This window comes from Castor canadensis, chromosome 12 (genome assembly GCF_047511655.1).
Source record: "Castor canadensis chromosome 12, mCasCan1.hap1v2, whole genome shotgun sequence".
Lineage (NCBI taxonomy): Eukaryota > Metazoa > Chordata > Mammalia > Rodentia > Castoridae > Castor > Castor canadensis.
In genome coordinates this window covers 86713803-86729537 of record NC_133397.1, presented here as the reverse complement: position 1 = coordinate 86729537, position 15735 = coordinate 86713803, and the positions used below count along the sequence as shown (strand labels likewise).

General features: G+C 43.8%; 2 protein-coding genes and 1 long non-coding RNA gene across 9 annotated transcripts in view; 1 reads left to right on the top strand and 2 right to left on the bottom strand.

Moving 5' to 3' along the window:
- Positions 1–4455, bottom strand: Rpl31 (ribosomal protein L31). The gene is made up of 5 exons (XM_020177056.2): positions 4405–4455; positions 3902–4008; positions 1709–1834; positions 386–498; positions 1–63 (listed from the first exon to the last, which is right to left on the bottom strand). The coding sequence occupies exons 2-5, from the start codon at positions 4006–4008 to the stop codon at positions 32–34; spliced, it is 378 nt and encodes a 125-aa protein (XP_020032645.1). The 5' UTR covers positions 4405–4455; the 3' UTR covers positions 1–31.
- Positions 4456–4567: 112 nt separating this feature from the next.
- LOC141414880 (uncharacterized) lies at positions 4568–14246 on the top strand. Of its 2 annotated transcripts, none has more exons than XR_012439835.1 (3): positions 4568–4943; positions 11248–11302; positions 12158–14246. It is a non-coding gene; the product is annotated as an uncharacterized lncRNA (long non-coding RNA). The 2 variants fall into 2 exon arrangements; XR_012439834.1 differs by having other exon boundaries at positions 4569–4943; positions 11248–11315.
- Positions 11214–15735, bottom strand: part of Npas2 (neuronal PAS domain protein 2) — a 156293-nt gene continuing 151771 nt past the window's right edge. For 5 of the 6 annotated variants that reach the window (XM_074050369.1, XM_074050371.1, XM_074050370.1 and 2 more), the window contains exons 20-21: positions 13585–13759; positions 11214–11802 (exon numbers count right to left, since the gene is read on the bottom strand). In XM_074050369.1, the coding sequence (XP_073906470.1) occupies positions 11626–11802; positions 13585–13759 (352 nt within the window). In that variant the 3' untranslated portion in view covers positions 11214–11625. Of the gene's footprint in view, positions 11803–13584; positions 13831–15735 lie in introns of all 6 variants that reach the window. The other variant, XM_074050373.1, reaches the window with a different exon arrangement.

Sequence of the window (15735 nt, the reverse complement as noted above, 5' to 3'; positions counted from 1 at the left end):
GCAGTTTTATAACTTTATTTCCACTCAGCTGTTAGTTCTCATCCACATTGACTGTCTGCAAATCTGCAAAAGAAGTTAACAGCCAGTCAGCTTTCATGCTCACTCATCACAATATTCAAATCCCCAAAAATCTGTTCTAGAAAGATCTGTATTACATTTCCTGGGACCTTTTTAAAACCCATAATATGAATCAATTTTCAAATTTTTCTTCATTTTCCCACATCAAGACACTATTTTTAAAAATGTGTTGTAATTGTCTGCCTTTTGGAGTTATCAGGCATACATATATACAGGTGTGCACAGCATTTGGGTAACTGATGAATTCAGGTTGCTAAGGAAACTTCTTAGGTAATTTAAACAGTTTGGTGGATGGAGTGAAACTTACTTTTGAATGTGGTAACAGGAACATAAGTCACCAAAGTATAGAGCTTGTTTGGTGAGTCTTCATCCTCATTACGTTTTCTGGATAACCGCACACGGATACGATATGGGACATTCCTAATAAAAATAGAAATGTTGAGGTTAATTCTTCCTTTTAGAAACTAGCCACCTAGGGCTAAACAGTAGAGCAAGCATGAAGCCCTGAGTTCAAACTCCAGCCACACACTCACACAAGAAACTAGCCACCAGCTGCATTCACACATCCCACCCTGCTACTAATGCTCTGTCTTTTAATCTGATTGACCAGCCAGAAATATATACAGGTAGAATCTTGTCATGGGACTTTTCTGTTAGTTAAAGTTATACACAGTCCTCTCATCCTATCTTACCCAACCTCTCAGCAGGACAGCTGATTATCTCCTCCCATTATCGCTAGGAGTCACTCTAGGCCCTGGGTTCCTACAGGACTTCCCTTAGCTCTTGGTTTTATTGGGGAGTTAAAATATAAATATAAATAGTTAGGATTCAGGATAGGATGTGATGAAGGATTAACAAAAAATATCAAACCACTTTTTTTCCATCAAGACTCTTAAATTCATCCCTTCCTACCTCTCCAAGTCAGTCTTCCTTAGCACTTGCAACACAATTCCCTGTACCTTCAGGAAGGCATCACAGGTCCTTTACTTGGGTACTGCTCCTCTCGCCACACATCTGTCAGAGCTGAGTCCTGGGCCTCTCTCTGGATCATCCATCCAATTGTAAACTTTTACCACCCAGAGGAAGACCCCCCCCACCATAGAATAACCTAGTCTATATTACATCTTCACCCTCCTCTAGCTGATCCATCCCTACTTCCAGGTTGGCACTTCACTGCCTTCCCAGTATAACCCAATCTACTGCCACTTGCCCCTCTCCACTTTAAACAAGGTTTCCCAACCTCAGCACTATTCTGTGGAAAGGCTAATGATGCTGCCCCAGGTTAAGAACCGTTGTTTTCACAGTGGGCTTGGCTTCCCATGTAATCCAGAGGATCCTATCTGGCTCAGCTCCTGCCTCTCCATCCCCACTCACTGGTTTTCCATGCACTCATTCCACCCACTTCCCATGCTGCTCCCAGATCTGACCAAGTCTGCTCTCTGTGCAATGCCTCCCCCACCCCACACTGCTGTCTCCTTGTCAGTCCACATTCCTAGATAAAGTTCCTCCCTGAAAATGCCAGCCCACCCGAGTCTGTTGCAGTAGTTTTTATACTTCCATTCGAAGTAACCACACTATCAAGCTGGTGTTATTGTAGAAGGCCACTTTTTAACACAGATAACTGTAATACCTTATTCCTTTGGCCCAGACAGCTTTGTTGAGCCTGGTATCGATGCGCACATCTGGAGTCCCCATCTCCTTCATGGCAAATTTCCGGATCTCTTTGAGTGCCCGAGGGGCACGCTTCTTAAAGCCTCTAAGATTGAAATACAAGCAAGCAAATTAAAAATGAGCAAAAAAATTTACGACATATACCTATGCTATGTCATGTTTTCATAAAGCAAGTAGAAAGCAAACCTTGAACTAGGCAGAAGCAATTCTTTGTTCACCAGTATTCAATGCTCAGTTACCATTAGTACTTGGGACAAGATGTATAATCTTGAGATGCTTAATATTAAATATTAAAACACAAGATGGCATGTTTTGGCACAGATCACTTCAATGCAATTAATTCACTGGTCTACAATTACTAAGCAGAGGCCTGAAATGCGCGCAGATTGCCTGCCAAGCATTTGTGTAAGTGAAGGCTACCCTGAGACATACACCAAACATCCTAAAGAAGTGTCCCACAATCAAGACAATATAAATTGCTTCCTTTGCTCTACTTTAACCAGCCTCCTTGCTATTTCTAAAGCCCAAACAAGCTAACTTCCAGAAGGGGCTAGAAACAAGAGCAGCTGGCCAAGCAGACAAAACTCTTATTGTTCACATACTTCATGCAAGTGACTTATCAGATGGCATCAATACTACAGAGGCCCTGAGTTCAAACTCCAATACCACCACCAGAAAAAAAAGGATTAGTAAACTGTGGTTTCATTGCCAAGCACTCAGAAGTTAGAAAGCTAATGGAAGATGACAATACACCATGTTTGGGAGGCAGAACATTTTGCCAGATTGTGGGTGTATTCCTGAAGGTAAGAGCCCACAAGACTGGCTGAACCACCAATAAATGTAATAGGAGGAACCAGTAGAGAAATAGGTTAGAGTAGAGAACAGTGGTTTGGTTTGGATGTTATCAAGTTTGAGGTGCCTGTTTACCTAAGGAGAAACATCAAATAGCAGTTAGATGTTTGAAGCCTGAATGGTTGCTATTACCAAGCATGAACAGAAAAGAGGACTGAGTCTTGTCCATCTCCACGTTAAGAAGGATTTGCAGAGCCTGAGGAGCTTAGTAAAGTAGGAATACTATGGAGCCACAGGAAGCAAAATCAAGAATAAATTATTGTCTCAGAAAAATTAACTGCCAATTGTTGATCAAGTGAGGACTGAGAAATGACCAAAGGATGCATGCAGATTCTCACACAGAACTTTTGCAACAAAGCCCAAAATGCCCCCATGGCTCACACCCACTCTTTACAAGGTTCTATTTGTGTGGCGTTTAATTTGCACCCCGCTTTTGCTCCAGCGCTTACTTTCCACTCAGTGCTGTTGTGCCATCTAATACTCTAAATGCTTGCTGCCTACTTTTCCCTAACAGCCTCCCCACAGAGCTCAAAACAGTTAAGCGCTCCATAAGCCCCAAATAAAAAGGGTAAGAGGGAATGTGGCTGCCACACATTTAAATCTCTGCTAATATTTGCCCTAATGGACAGCTAAGTCCAAGAAATTGGTACCCGAATAGAACATTCACTGAGTATATTTTTTTTCTATTAAAAAAAAGAACGCGACCTCAAGTAACAGGTTTTGTCTCCATCATCACCAGTAAGCACCATGGACAAAAATGGGGGGAAACTTATCAAAAACTAAAACATACAAACACCAGAGTATCCACAATCATTGCATGTAATAGCCACACATCCCAATTTCACAACCAACATGGGTCATCAACATACACTGCCCTCATAACTGCTGCTAACTATTTGCCTCTCTCCACTTTCACTTCTGATATTCCAACTCAACCAGTATTAGTATATATCTGTATGGGTCAGAGAACAAAAATAATCCCATTTCACATCCAGGGCTTTTCTTAGTTAACTGGAAGAAATGCCCTGGATGCTTTTCTTTTACCTTTTAGGCTGCTCAGATTTAGTTCTCACTTTACCATCAAATTTTCCAAAACTGACTCTTCCAGAAATTTCAACGAGGTAATATCGAATTCCCAGTCACTAACCTCACACAGATCATTACACTCAAACCGTGCACACCTCAAGTACAATACAGATTTTGCAGAAATGCGTCATGTCGAGACCACCCGGTCCTGAGAACCACCACCAGGCTCAAGGACTGAGCTCGCGGACCCCCGGCCCCCTGCAGGGATACTCACACTCCATGGATCCGCTTGTGAATGTTGATGGTATATTCTCGGGTCACCACCTCGTTGATGGCAGAACGGCCCTTCTTCTTCTCGCCACCCTTCTTTGCGGGAGCCATCTAAATGCAGGCGATAAGGACGCTCTGAACAAGCAGAGTGGGGCAAGCCCAAGCTAAGTCCTCCCTCCTCTCGGCCCCACACTGCCGGGTGCGGAGAGTCTGGCCAGACCCCAGCTGCCCAGGTGTGCACAAGGCGAAGCTGGCCACCTGGCGGCCTAGGCATCCGCGCCGCTCATGTGTCCCCGACCCGGAAACTTCTGCCACCCGGCTCCCCTACTAAGCCTGGTCGCTCTCCCTCCCAGGCTCCGAGAGACTTTTAACACAACGCCGGACTCCATGTCCCGAGAACACGGAGCCCCTGAGCAGCTCAAGAGAGATCCCGCTGTGCCAACCAGCACAGTCCCAGCGAAGGATGGAGCCGGATTCCCGGAGCCGGGACCAATCACCCATACTCACTCTGCCAGGCCCAAGGTAGAAAGGAAGAGCGCGAAGGATTGTGGGAAGGAGAGCCGCGTCGCAAGTATAACTTCCGGGTTGTCGGCGGCGGGCTGGGGCAGGGGGTGTGGCTAGGGAAGGAGAGGCGGGGCTATGAGGTTAGCGTAGCCTGTTAGGGGAGGAGCGACCTGGGGCGGAGGCGGGGCTTGGACTGGCCGGGGGGCCGAGCGATTCAGCTATGCGCATGGTTGCCCCTCTTTTGGAGGAAGGTTCCCTTTGGCTTTGTAAGAAGAGGCTTGCTTCTCTTATCTGCCTTCTGAGGAAACCAAAATCGAGGCCCACAATTGGATGGGAGCAGGGCCAGGGAGAGAAGACACTCTATTGTTTTTCCCATTCACTCATTCATTCTTCCAACCTTTACTGAATCTCTTAGGTGCTGTACCTAGCTGGCCGTCCTAGGGATGACAGACACAGCCAGAATTAAAGAGCTTGATCTTCCAAGGCGAAAAGGTCCACTTAATGCCAAGCACTTCAACGAATGGGAAAATGCCCAGACCCAGGTAAGACCCCCCCCACCCCAGTCTACTGATGGGGGTTTCTGCAATGGACATGGGTCAAGATCTCGCGGACAAAAAATCTGGAGAGAGGCTCTGATCTCATCAGGACCCCAGCCCTGTGCATCCTTTAGCAGGATGTGTGCTATGCCTCCAGGTTGCCCAGGTGTCCCCAAAGCCAGGAGTTGGGGATGGACAGGCAAACTGTCTCCCATCTTTTTTTTTTTTAATCAGAGAACAAAGTCCTTTTTAGCAGTCTCTTGTTACTGGCTAGAACTGGTGCTCACTCTCTCATATAATCAGGCTGGGAGAGCACACACCTGCCCAAAACAAATAGGACTGCTATTTAGCCTAGTTTTTTAGTTTTGGTTTTTGACCGAGGCTACACCCATTGCTGCTCCTCTCCCAACAAAATGAGATTCTGTTAAGAGGAGGATGTGGAACAATTTGTTTCAAACCAGTGGCTCTTGCTGTCAATCTGGTTCCTCCTCCCCTTGCCTGCCTACAACCTGCCTCAGACCTTTCCTACTTCATGGCCTATTTGGAATCACAATTCTGTTTATTTATTTATTTTGGTGGTACTGGGGTTTGAAGTGGAGTTTGGTGGTACAGGGTCTTGCACTTACCAGGCAGGCACTCTACCACTTAAGCCAGGTCCCCAGCCCTTAGAATCACAATTCTGATCTTAACTCCTGCATCATGCCCTGCCCAGTGCCTAGAGGGGAATCAAGGAACAGCCTCCAGGGGTACTACCCACAGGGGTAAAAGAATGTCACTGTAATAAATCAGAAGATTGCTGCCAGCTGCCTCATTTCCATGTAACTGATGACATGTGAATAGGTATGACTTCTTGTTTGTAAATAGACCCCTCTAGTGGAAATCTACAAAACAGCCCTCTGGTGTCAGCGTTGCTTCCTTAAATAAAGGTTGAATAGACATAGAATAAAGGCTGGATGGGGACTGAAAAATCGTTAGCCTGTCTGGGGCATGCTCCATGTTTCAGTCCCTTGGTCCTCTTAGTTCATCTATTCCTTTCAAGCCTGGAGCCAGGCCAGTGACAACTAGGCCTCCCAGAAACCCAAACTCCTTACTAGGAACATCTTATTCTCTGTAACTTTCCTGTGTTAACTGTACTGATCAACTATACCTTTTTACTTTTAGTGATAAGCAGAGAATCCTTAAAATGAAACAAGATCTGAATGCTTCCCAGTGGGTTCAGCAAGAAGTGGACAGGCTACATTCCAGCCCTCACTGCTGGAAACAAAACTTGTAAGAGGCTGAAAGAGGTCCTCCTTAGCAATGTCATGTTGGGCTGAGCATGACATTGTTCCAATGGAACTTTCACAGCAGAACCACTTAAAAATGTTTTGAAACGAGCTGCGTATGTTAGTACATATCTGTATTCTCAGGTACTTAGAAGGTGGTGGGAAGATTATGGTTTGAGGCTAACCCCAGGCAAAAAAGTAAGCGAGACCCCATTTCAACAAAAAAAAGCTGGCTGTGGTGGTGTACAACTATGATCCCAGCCACTCAGGAGTCATAGGTAGGAGAACCAAGGGCCAGGCAAAACCCAGGAGATCCTATCTCAAAAATAACAAAGGCAAAAAGAGCTGGGAGGTGGCTCAATTGGTAGAGCACCTGCTTAACAAGTGTAAGTGAGGTCCTGAGTTCAAACCACAGTACTGCCAAATTCTTTTTTTTAAAAGGAAAAAGGGTGAGTATGCGGCTCAGTAGTAGAGTTTTTAACCCAGCATGTGTAGGAACTAGGTTTGTTCCTCATAATATGGAAAAAACAAAACAAACAAAAAAACCAAAGAGGCCTGGTGATAAAGAAGGGACTAAAGGAGATATGTCCTGTAGTACTATGCGGGTTTGTGGGTTGAGTGGGAGGTTAGTCAGGAGACTGTGGCTGTGATACAGCTGAAATTGTGGGGCAGACAGGAATCATACAAAAGGTTTTTGATTTAAAATATTTTTGGATTTATCATACAGTAATAATAAGAGGGGATTCCCCCTCCATTATATCCCCATTCCCCCTCTCCTTCTTCCCTCCTTTTTCAAGCAGCAATTAGTGGGATTCATTACGCTATGTTCACATATGCCACTTCTATCCTCTTCCCCCACTCAATATCCTTTTCTTCCTCCCTCCCCCTCCCACTGACCCTCAAGGTATTTGAAATGAAAACAAATAGTTCCAAGTGACTTCATGTGGAATGGCAATGTAGGAGAAAGACTCAGTGGCTAACAAATCTTATTAGAAAGGTAGAAAATCATGCAAATATGATTATTATATGGGTAAAATCAAGGTGATCCCATGACTCTAAGAGGAATTCAGTTGTAATCCACTTAATAACAGGCTATATTCTGAGAGGTGCATCATTACACAATTTCAACGTTGCGCAAACACCATACAGTGCTTACACAAACCTAGATGGTTTAGCCTACACACACCTAGACTGAACAGTGCACCATCATCCAGGTGATCTGCCAGTGACTGAACCATCCCTATGCACCACATGTTCTCAGCTCTGTCACACTGTTGTGATGCTGTTGAGCCAATAACAGGGATAGAAGCAGCACCTTTACTGAATACCAGTTCCCATTCTTACTCTAGGCACCCAAATTTCAATCTGTACTGCTTTTTTTTTTTTCTTCAAAAAGCTAAAAAGAATCAGGACTCCTTACTTGGAAGGTAGTTGATTCCATATTTTGGGGCAGAAAAAGAATTAAGATGGACTATGACCCTGATCTAGAATAAAATCTGGAATCTGGTTTCTGTTGGGCACTGCTGGAAAAAGATAAAGGAGTCAAAGAAGCAAGTTCCCACTGCCAGGTTGTGCTGATTTGACAAAAAACAGTAACAGTGGTTAATTAGAAAAGCTGAGATTATAAAAAACCACAAAGTCATGACTTTGTGCTGAAAGTAAAACATGAAATAACAATAAAAAACAGTAGCTGGAATTTAAAAAGGAGTCAATATTGTTGATATGCCTGAGTGATTAGGCAAAAATCCTAAAAGTTTTTTTCTTTCCAATGAACTTTTTTTCCCAGAAAAAACAATTTATTTCCATAGTATGAAGTTCATGCCAGTCTGTCCAAAAGACTTCCAATAGCATTTCTCTGGAGGATCTAAATTAGATATTTCTCTAGGATATTAACAGCTGGCTTAGAGATCTTCAGTCTGCTCCTATCCAATGGGAAGAGAGAAAGCAAATTTGTACCAAACACTCAAGTTTCACCAGAACATTTAGGCAAGAGGGTGAAATGTCATGGCTTAGAACTGCTTACTGGTTAGCCAATTCACATTACATGTTTAAACAACATTTTTAAATTAATTTTATAAACTTTAGTTGTTATTAGAGATGGAAGATGCTACACTTGAGTTAACTTTGTTCACAATATAGTAAGCTTTAGTGTGCTTTAAAGTTCACATTTTGGTCATACTACTTGAGCCAAGACTTTGTATAGTTCTCCAAATAGAAAGGTCATTTTTTTTTTCTGGAAATAAGACAGGGTTGCAAAATAGCCTTTTCATGAGCAAAATTTAATGAATCAAAAGCTTAGAGATTAAAATTCCCATGATATTTGTAGGTTTAGAGAAATATTACACAATAACAGTTTTTCGAATTTATCCAAATTCTGAACATGTGTAAGATTAAGGCAGAACAAAATTAAATTAGGGGCATGTTATACTCCACCCTTTTTTAGTGGCTTCCAGCTAGAAAATCTTAGGAAAATAAATACACTGAGTCCATTAAAAACCGTGCTATACTTAGAAAATTCTAGAATCCAATCACAATGTGAATGCAGTTAGAAACACATATTCTTTTATAGAAAAATCAGATCTCTAAACCTTTGAATTTACAAAACATTAAATTAAAAAATAGGCAATTCACTTTCACCGAGACTTTTTGTTTTAAAAACAGGGTACATTTCTGGTTCCCTCAAAGAATAAATGTACCCAGTGCAGGCAAAATATTTTGACTTACCTTTTTCTCAAGATTAGAGCAATTTTGGATGTATAACATCCTCAGGGTTGGAGGAGTGGCTCAAGTGGTAGAGTGCTTGCCTAGCAAGTGTGAGGCCATGAGTTCAAATCCCAATACTGACAAAAATAGCATTATATAGCATCTTCTTATGCACCCAAAACTGATCTTCACCACAGAACTGAGAAAAGTTCTTTATTTTGCAGAGAAGAGGGTGGAAGTGCAGACCTATGTGGTGGAGCAAGAAAAGGAACTTTGCTCTCTCACCAGCACTTTTGGAAAAGAGAATTGTCTTGGTGGTTCTCAAGCATAGTACACCAGGGCACCCTTATGAGTCTCAGGAGGGGGTGGATGTCTGTAGCTGGAAGCAACCTCAGAGATGCTGTTGGTGTTATATTTCCCCCCAAACAGTATGTGCATATATGTCTCACACGAAGACACCCCTCCCCTGTCCACATCACTGACAACTAAGTGTTGGCAGCAAGAGCCCACAGAATCCCCTGGCTGAGTTTAACTATGGGCAATGAATGAATGATTTCCCAGAGAAAGTCTTGGTCAGCTCGACAGATAACCTCTGTCTGTAAGGTTGAGATGTTCCCAGAAACTTTTTTCTGTTTTAATTCCCTGTTATTTCTACAGAGGATCACTGTTTTTCTGAAACAAACTTTAATATAAAGATCAGGAATCTTGATAGGCTGGTACACATTGAAAAACTCAATGTAGCTGGGCACCGGTGGCTCACACCTATAATCCTGGCTACTTAGGAGGAAGAGATCAGAAGGATCTTGGTTCAAAGCCAGTCCCAGGCAAATAGTTAACAAGACCCTATCTTGAAAAACCCATTACAAGAAATGAGGGGTGGGGGTGGAGCTGGCAGAGTGGCTCAAGTGGTAGAGTGTCTGCCTAGCGCTCATGAGGCCCTGAGCTCAAACCCTAGTGCCATCAAAACAAAAACAAAAAACTTAATGCTTTTACATGACTTATTGTATTGCTTGCCTCCACTGTGCTCTGGTTTGGCTCTTGATTTCCTCTGAGGTGAATGATTTCTTAGACATGTCCCCCAAAGACCCATGTGTTAAAGGCCAGGTCACTGGCCCATGATGGTGGTATTGGGAAGTGGTGGAATCTTTAGGAAGTGGGGCCTAGAAGAAGTAAGTTAGGTCACTGGTCATGTGCCATTGCAGGGAATATTGAGACACTGGCCTCTTCCTGTCTCTTTGCTTCCTGGCTGCCATGAAGTGACATTTCTGCCATATATGCTGTGCCCCCCCAGGCCCAAAGCACAGAGCCATGAGACTGTGGACTGAAACCTCTGAAACTGTGAGCTAAAATAAACATTTCCTCCTTTTAAGTTGATTATTTAAGATATTTTGTTACAGCTTATTATAGCAATGGAAAACTGATCAACACACAGTTTACAAATCTTTGATTATCCTCAAAATATCTTTATGTTAAAAATATATATATTTTCCTGGAGAAAAGATGTATGCATGGATGTATAACAAGGGACAGAGGAAATTGTAAAAATTTGTTAATTTATTACAAAATGTCCACTCACAGAAAAACACAAGGAACTTTTATATTTGGGAAAGGAACTGGTGGTCTCTGATACAAAATAATTTACACATAATCCGTACAATTTTATTTTATATAGAAATAGGTCATTATTCCAACAGCTGTACAATTCACTACAATTCCTCTTATAATTACATAAAATCTTTTCTTTAGAAACATCTCAACATAACAAAACATACAAAAAAAAAAAAAAAGCAAAGTGCATTTTGAAAAGGAAAATCCAATCCTCGGAATTATCGTGAGAGATATGTAGAAAGATATGTGTGTCCTCCCACACAGCGCCAGCAGGTGGTGGGCTTTCTTGGGAGACTGCAGTCTGCCCCTTCCCCCAAGGCTGCTTGTGAAACTTCTTCCATCAAAGTCTTAAGAGTTCTTTACGGAATTCTGGAACATCAGCTGCAAGATTCTGCTTTGCATCAGTCCACCTTTGTAGTTGCAATCAACGAAGTAAACAGGAAATAGTCCAGTGTTAATGTTTGGGAGGGAAAAATCACCACCGGTGGGGTGATGGGGTGAAAGCCTCATTCCGCGAAGGTTTAGGCCAAGCGTGTGGATCTATACAGCTTGGTCAACAACCAGCTTCGCTGATTGGTGGGCTGTTTTTGTTACTGTGGTCTCCAAATGAAGCCAAGAGACCTTACTATATTTTTAAAACTGAAAGTGCCTAGAAGTTATTTCCTTTGTGCAGCTGTGCAAATTAAAACAAAAACAACCATTGAAAAATAATCTCTTTATTCTCTCTCCAACAGATCTTTGACCCAGTCCTTGAATGCAAAGGAAAAGACGATCAAGAGTGAAGGCCAGGTAGGGCGCACAGGTAAAATAACCTGCGCACTTTCGGGGATGCAGCGAGGGGCGCCATCTCTGTAGGTAAACTGAGGAACGACACCTACACAGGCCACGCCGGTTACCGTCCGGAATGGCTGTAGAGTGTGCCCGAGAACCTCCGCGCCCAGGGAAACATGGCCAGTATTCGTTCTTTTTCCACTGATGGCCACCATCCAGTTCTGAAATGTACGCAGGATGCACACAGGCCAAGGGCTTATTGCAAATCCGTCTCCCCACCTCCCAGCCACCCCCTCGTCCATTGGTTAAAGCTAATTGTGTCCGACTCCGGCGCCAGGCCTCTATCGGGGTGGCTGCTGCAGGCCTGACTCGGACAGCCGGCTGACCCTGCGGGGTGCGCGCGGGGGCTGTGGCTGCGGCTGTGCGGGCGGCGCGGCGTAGCCCAGTGTCCCTGGCTGCTGGGAGTAGGTGGGGAGAAGTAGCGAGTCCGGCTGCTCACTGTGCAGAGGGGTGGGCGCCTGTGCCAAGAGAGAAAAGAAAATGAGCTCCAGAACGGGTTCTGATTGGTCAGTCTCTCTTCTGGCTTTAAGGTCACTTGGATATCCTTGGGGTGGGGGGAGGGGAAAGAAGAGGAGATGCTGCAGACTCTGGGACTCTCCTCTTCAGATGGCTGGGGTGGGGGGGATTCATGTAGCATCTTGGGGATCGTAAATGGAGTCAGAAGCCACATTAGGCTCTTCCAGATGGGGGGGAATTCTGAAACCCAGTTCTCTGACAATGCTGGGGATTCCTTTTGGCCCAATTAGCTGAGGCTGCAGGGATTGGTTTCTTTTATATTTGCACACCATCTTTCTGATGTCTGTCCCCATGCAGGTAGTGGCCCAGGGATGACTCTGTGGAAACATCCTGACTTGAAGTTTAGAAGCCTCAATGGGTCAAAGCCTGTCTTTAGAAGCTTCAATCTCATTTTCCACTCTTGCCTACCAATAAATGTCCCTGTCCAAGTAACCCAGTCTCCCCACTCTGGGTTTGAAGCTGGTCAATACACTGGTCCTTTTCCTTGTGCTGGACTGTCCTACTGAAATGCAGTCTTTTCATCTCTACTCCTTCCCCGACACATGGGGTGGATAGTCTCTGGATGTATCTGGAAGGTAGATTCCTCAGAGCCTTCCTCCTCCCCAAGTGGCTTCCTTTATGAAGGCTTCCCCACCCTAGTCCTCCCTTTCTGCACTAACCCAGAGCCTCAGTGCATGCGCTAACCCATCTTCTAGGAATATCTGGGTTCCTAAGGGAAGCCAGCAGGCCTGAGCTCTTTGCAGCTTTACCTGTGCCTTGCATGGAACAAGTGTCTGTGAGCTACTGTGCTGCTCCTGAAAAAATATGGAAACCTCCCCTGCTATCTGCCTTCTTGCCTCATTTCCCCTCCCAGATCACTCTGTGAACGGAGAACTGACAAGATCCGCAAAGCCAAAGTCAAGGCCGACACCTACTATGCGTGGGGTCAGAGAGATGTGAAAAGTAGACCACAGAGGGTTTAGCAGCTTTGGAATTAAATTACATTCCAGATTTTTAAGGACGATTCTTCATCTCTGTCCTGCAGTCCTATGGTGTATCAGAGGACTGCACACTGTCCTCTGGCTATGAAGATACTAAGCAGGGCAGGGTGAAGGCTGGGCTAGAAGGGACGCCCTGAGCACGTGTGTAAGGAGAAGCCCGAGCCCTTCAAGAGCCTCACAGGCATGCTACCCAATCTGGACCCCCAGACTAGTGGTTCTGACCCTTCCTTCTTCCAGTGTGTTTGACTTGCCTGGAATAATTTTTGCCTTCTGAATAGTGACCACATGTAAATGTGCTGCAGATGTTTCTGGCAAGCCCCAATTTCACACATTGTCATATTTATTAAGGCAGTTTGATGGATCTTAAACTAAATGTGATTGAATTTTACATTTGTATATATGAATGCATGGAGAGTCCTACAAACTTAGTCATTAATATTTGACTTTTGCTCTAAAAATATGGAAATATCACAATGTAAAATTATAAAAATTACTTTTAAAAAATGGATCTTCTTAGCATATAACCAGTGGAGGCATAATAGCTGATCCTTCATTTCTCAAACCTCACATACATAGACTTTAAGAGCTCTAAGCATTAAAATCAATCAAATATGAATCTTTCTGGGCTTTTTCTCTCTACCAGGGACAGAGCAGGGAGTAAAAAGGCCTTTCAATGGATAGAATGCCTGAGGTTGGCTTCTGCTCCCTAAACCCTTTTGGCTCCCCTTGGGCCCTGGTGCCCACCTGCAGGTAGTGTGGTGGCTGCTGCTGGGCCTGTGCCGGCTGCAAGGGTGACGGCTGGGAGGTGGGGAAGCTGGGGTGAAGCACTGCCTGCCCCATCAGCAGGACAGGGGTTGAGGCGCTGCTGCTGGCGGGGTGTGAGTCTGGACTTGGAAACACGGCTTGGCTGTGTGCATACCTGTTCAGTTTCATGTGGGAAGGAGAAAATAGGTCCTCTAAGAAAGAAATATTGATATGACACCAAAATCACTGGCAACAAAAGAAAAAGGAGGTTAGCTGGACTTCATCAAAAACTTTGTACATCAAGGGCACTGTCCACAGAATGGAAGAAAATCTTTGCAAATCATGTGTCTGATAAGGGATTGATACTCATAATATATAAAGACTCCCTACAGCTCCATCACCACCACCATACCAGTAACAACCAAACAACCTGTACAAAGCAATGAGGCAAAGGCTTGAGTAGACATTTCTCTGAAGAAAAGATACAAATGGCCAAAAAGCACATGAAAAGCAAATCAAAACCAAAATGGCTGCTACTTCACACCCATTGTGATGGCAGTAGGTACAGAAAATAGCACTTGTTGGTAAGGATGTTGGGGCACTGCAACTTTTGCAGTGTTGGTGGGAATGTAAAATGGTACAGCCACAGTGGAAAACAGTATGGTGATTCCTCAAAAAATTAAACATAGAATTACCATATGATCTAGCATTTCCACTTCTGAGCATATACCCAAAAGAAGTGAATGGAGGCACTTAAATAGACATTTGTACATGATAGAAATATTATTCACAATAGTCAAAAGGTGGAAACAAGCCAAGTGTCCATTGATAGAATGGATAAAAACTGATATAGCCACACAATAGGATTTTATTCAGTCTTAAAAAGGGAAGAAATTTTGACACAAGCTATAACATGAAGGAAACTTGAAACCACTATACTAGGTGAAATAAGCGAGTCATCAAAGGACAGTGCTGTAAGAGGTACCATGAAGAGTCACAGAAAGACAAAAAGTGGAATGGTGGGTGCCAGGGGTGGTGGGAGGGGCAATGGAGAGTTATTGTTTAATGAGGACAAAGTTTCAGTGTGGGACGATGAAAAAGTTCTGGAGATGGATGGTGGTGATGGTTGTACAACAGTGTGGATATACTCAATGCCACTGAATTACATACTTAAGATCAGTTAAAATGGAAGATACTATAGATATTTCGCCATAATAAAGAAAGAGATGTTGATGATAATGGTCCACTAACCAGGAGAAGAGAAGGGCCATTAATGAAAGCTCTGGATTATGGATCAGGAATGGATGTTTGAAGATATTACAGAGAATTCTACTTTGCGTTGAGTTTTAGAGATGTCATTTCCCTGCATAGGTCATCTGTAACAGGCTTTGGGACTCCACATTTCCCCTGCAAAGGCCTCTGTGTGTCGGGAGGGACAAAGGGGAGGAAGATCCTGACACTCCCTGGAGAATGGAACTGTTAGGTCATGTCTGGAAGAGATGGTTGTGGTGATGGGGAGAGTAGAAATTATTGGTCTAACCAAAAATGGCAGTTTTGGTTCCTGAAAGAAAACTTTCCTGTTTTTGCCTAGTTCAGTGCATTTTAAGCATCTGTGGAAAGTGATGTAATAAGAATCTTTCTTTCCTTATTTGGATCATTTAGGAAGAACAGGCAAAATCTAAAATTCAAACCCAAACACCCCTGCCTAATTGAGAGCATAATCAGTGAACTTTAATGATGGCTGCTTGCACGATGTATGCCTCTCCTTGCCCTCAGTGACTGAAGGGAGGGGCCAGAGAGTCTCAGGGGCAGAGGTTACTGAGAAAGTTGTCCCAGGGCTGTGGGGAGACCCCAGACAAGTCAACAAAGTCATGTTGGAAGATCAGGAAGTCGTGGGGGTCTGGGCCCTAGAGGTGGTTGGCCTTTGAGAATGTGACCTAATCTCTTTATTACTTAGTCTATTCATTGATTAAAAAAAATAAATAAAGGAAGGCATACCTACATCAGAGTTTGTATAGGAATAAAAAGAAATAATGTAGGTTCAGGTCCTGAGCCTCAGAATTGCTCAGTGACTGTCAGCATGGGAAGGGCTTTTCACAGGATGTTTGGAGGCTTTTACGTGACAGCATGCCAGGCCTTATTAGCTAGCAC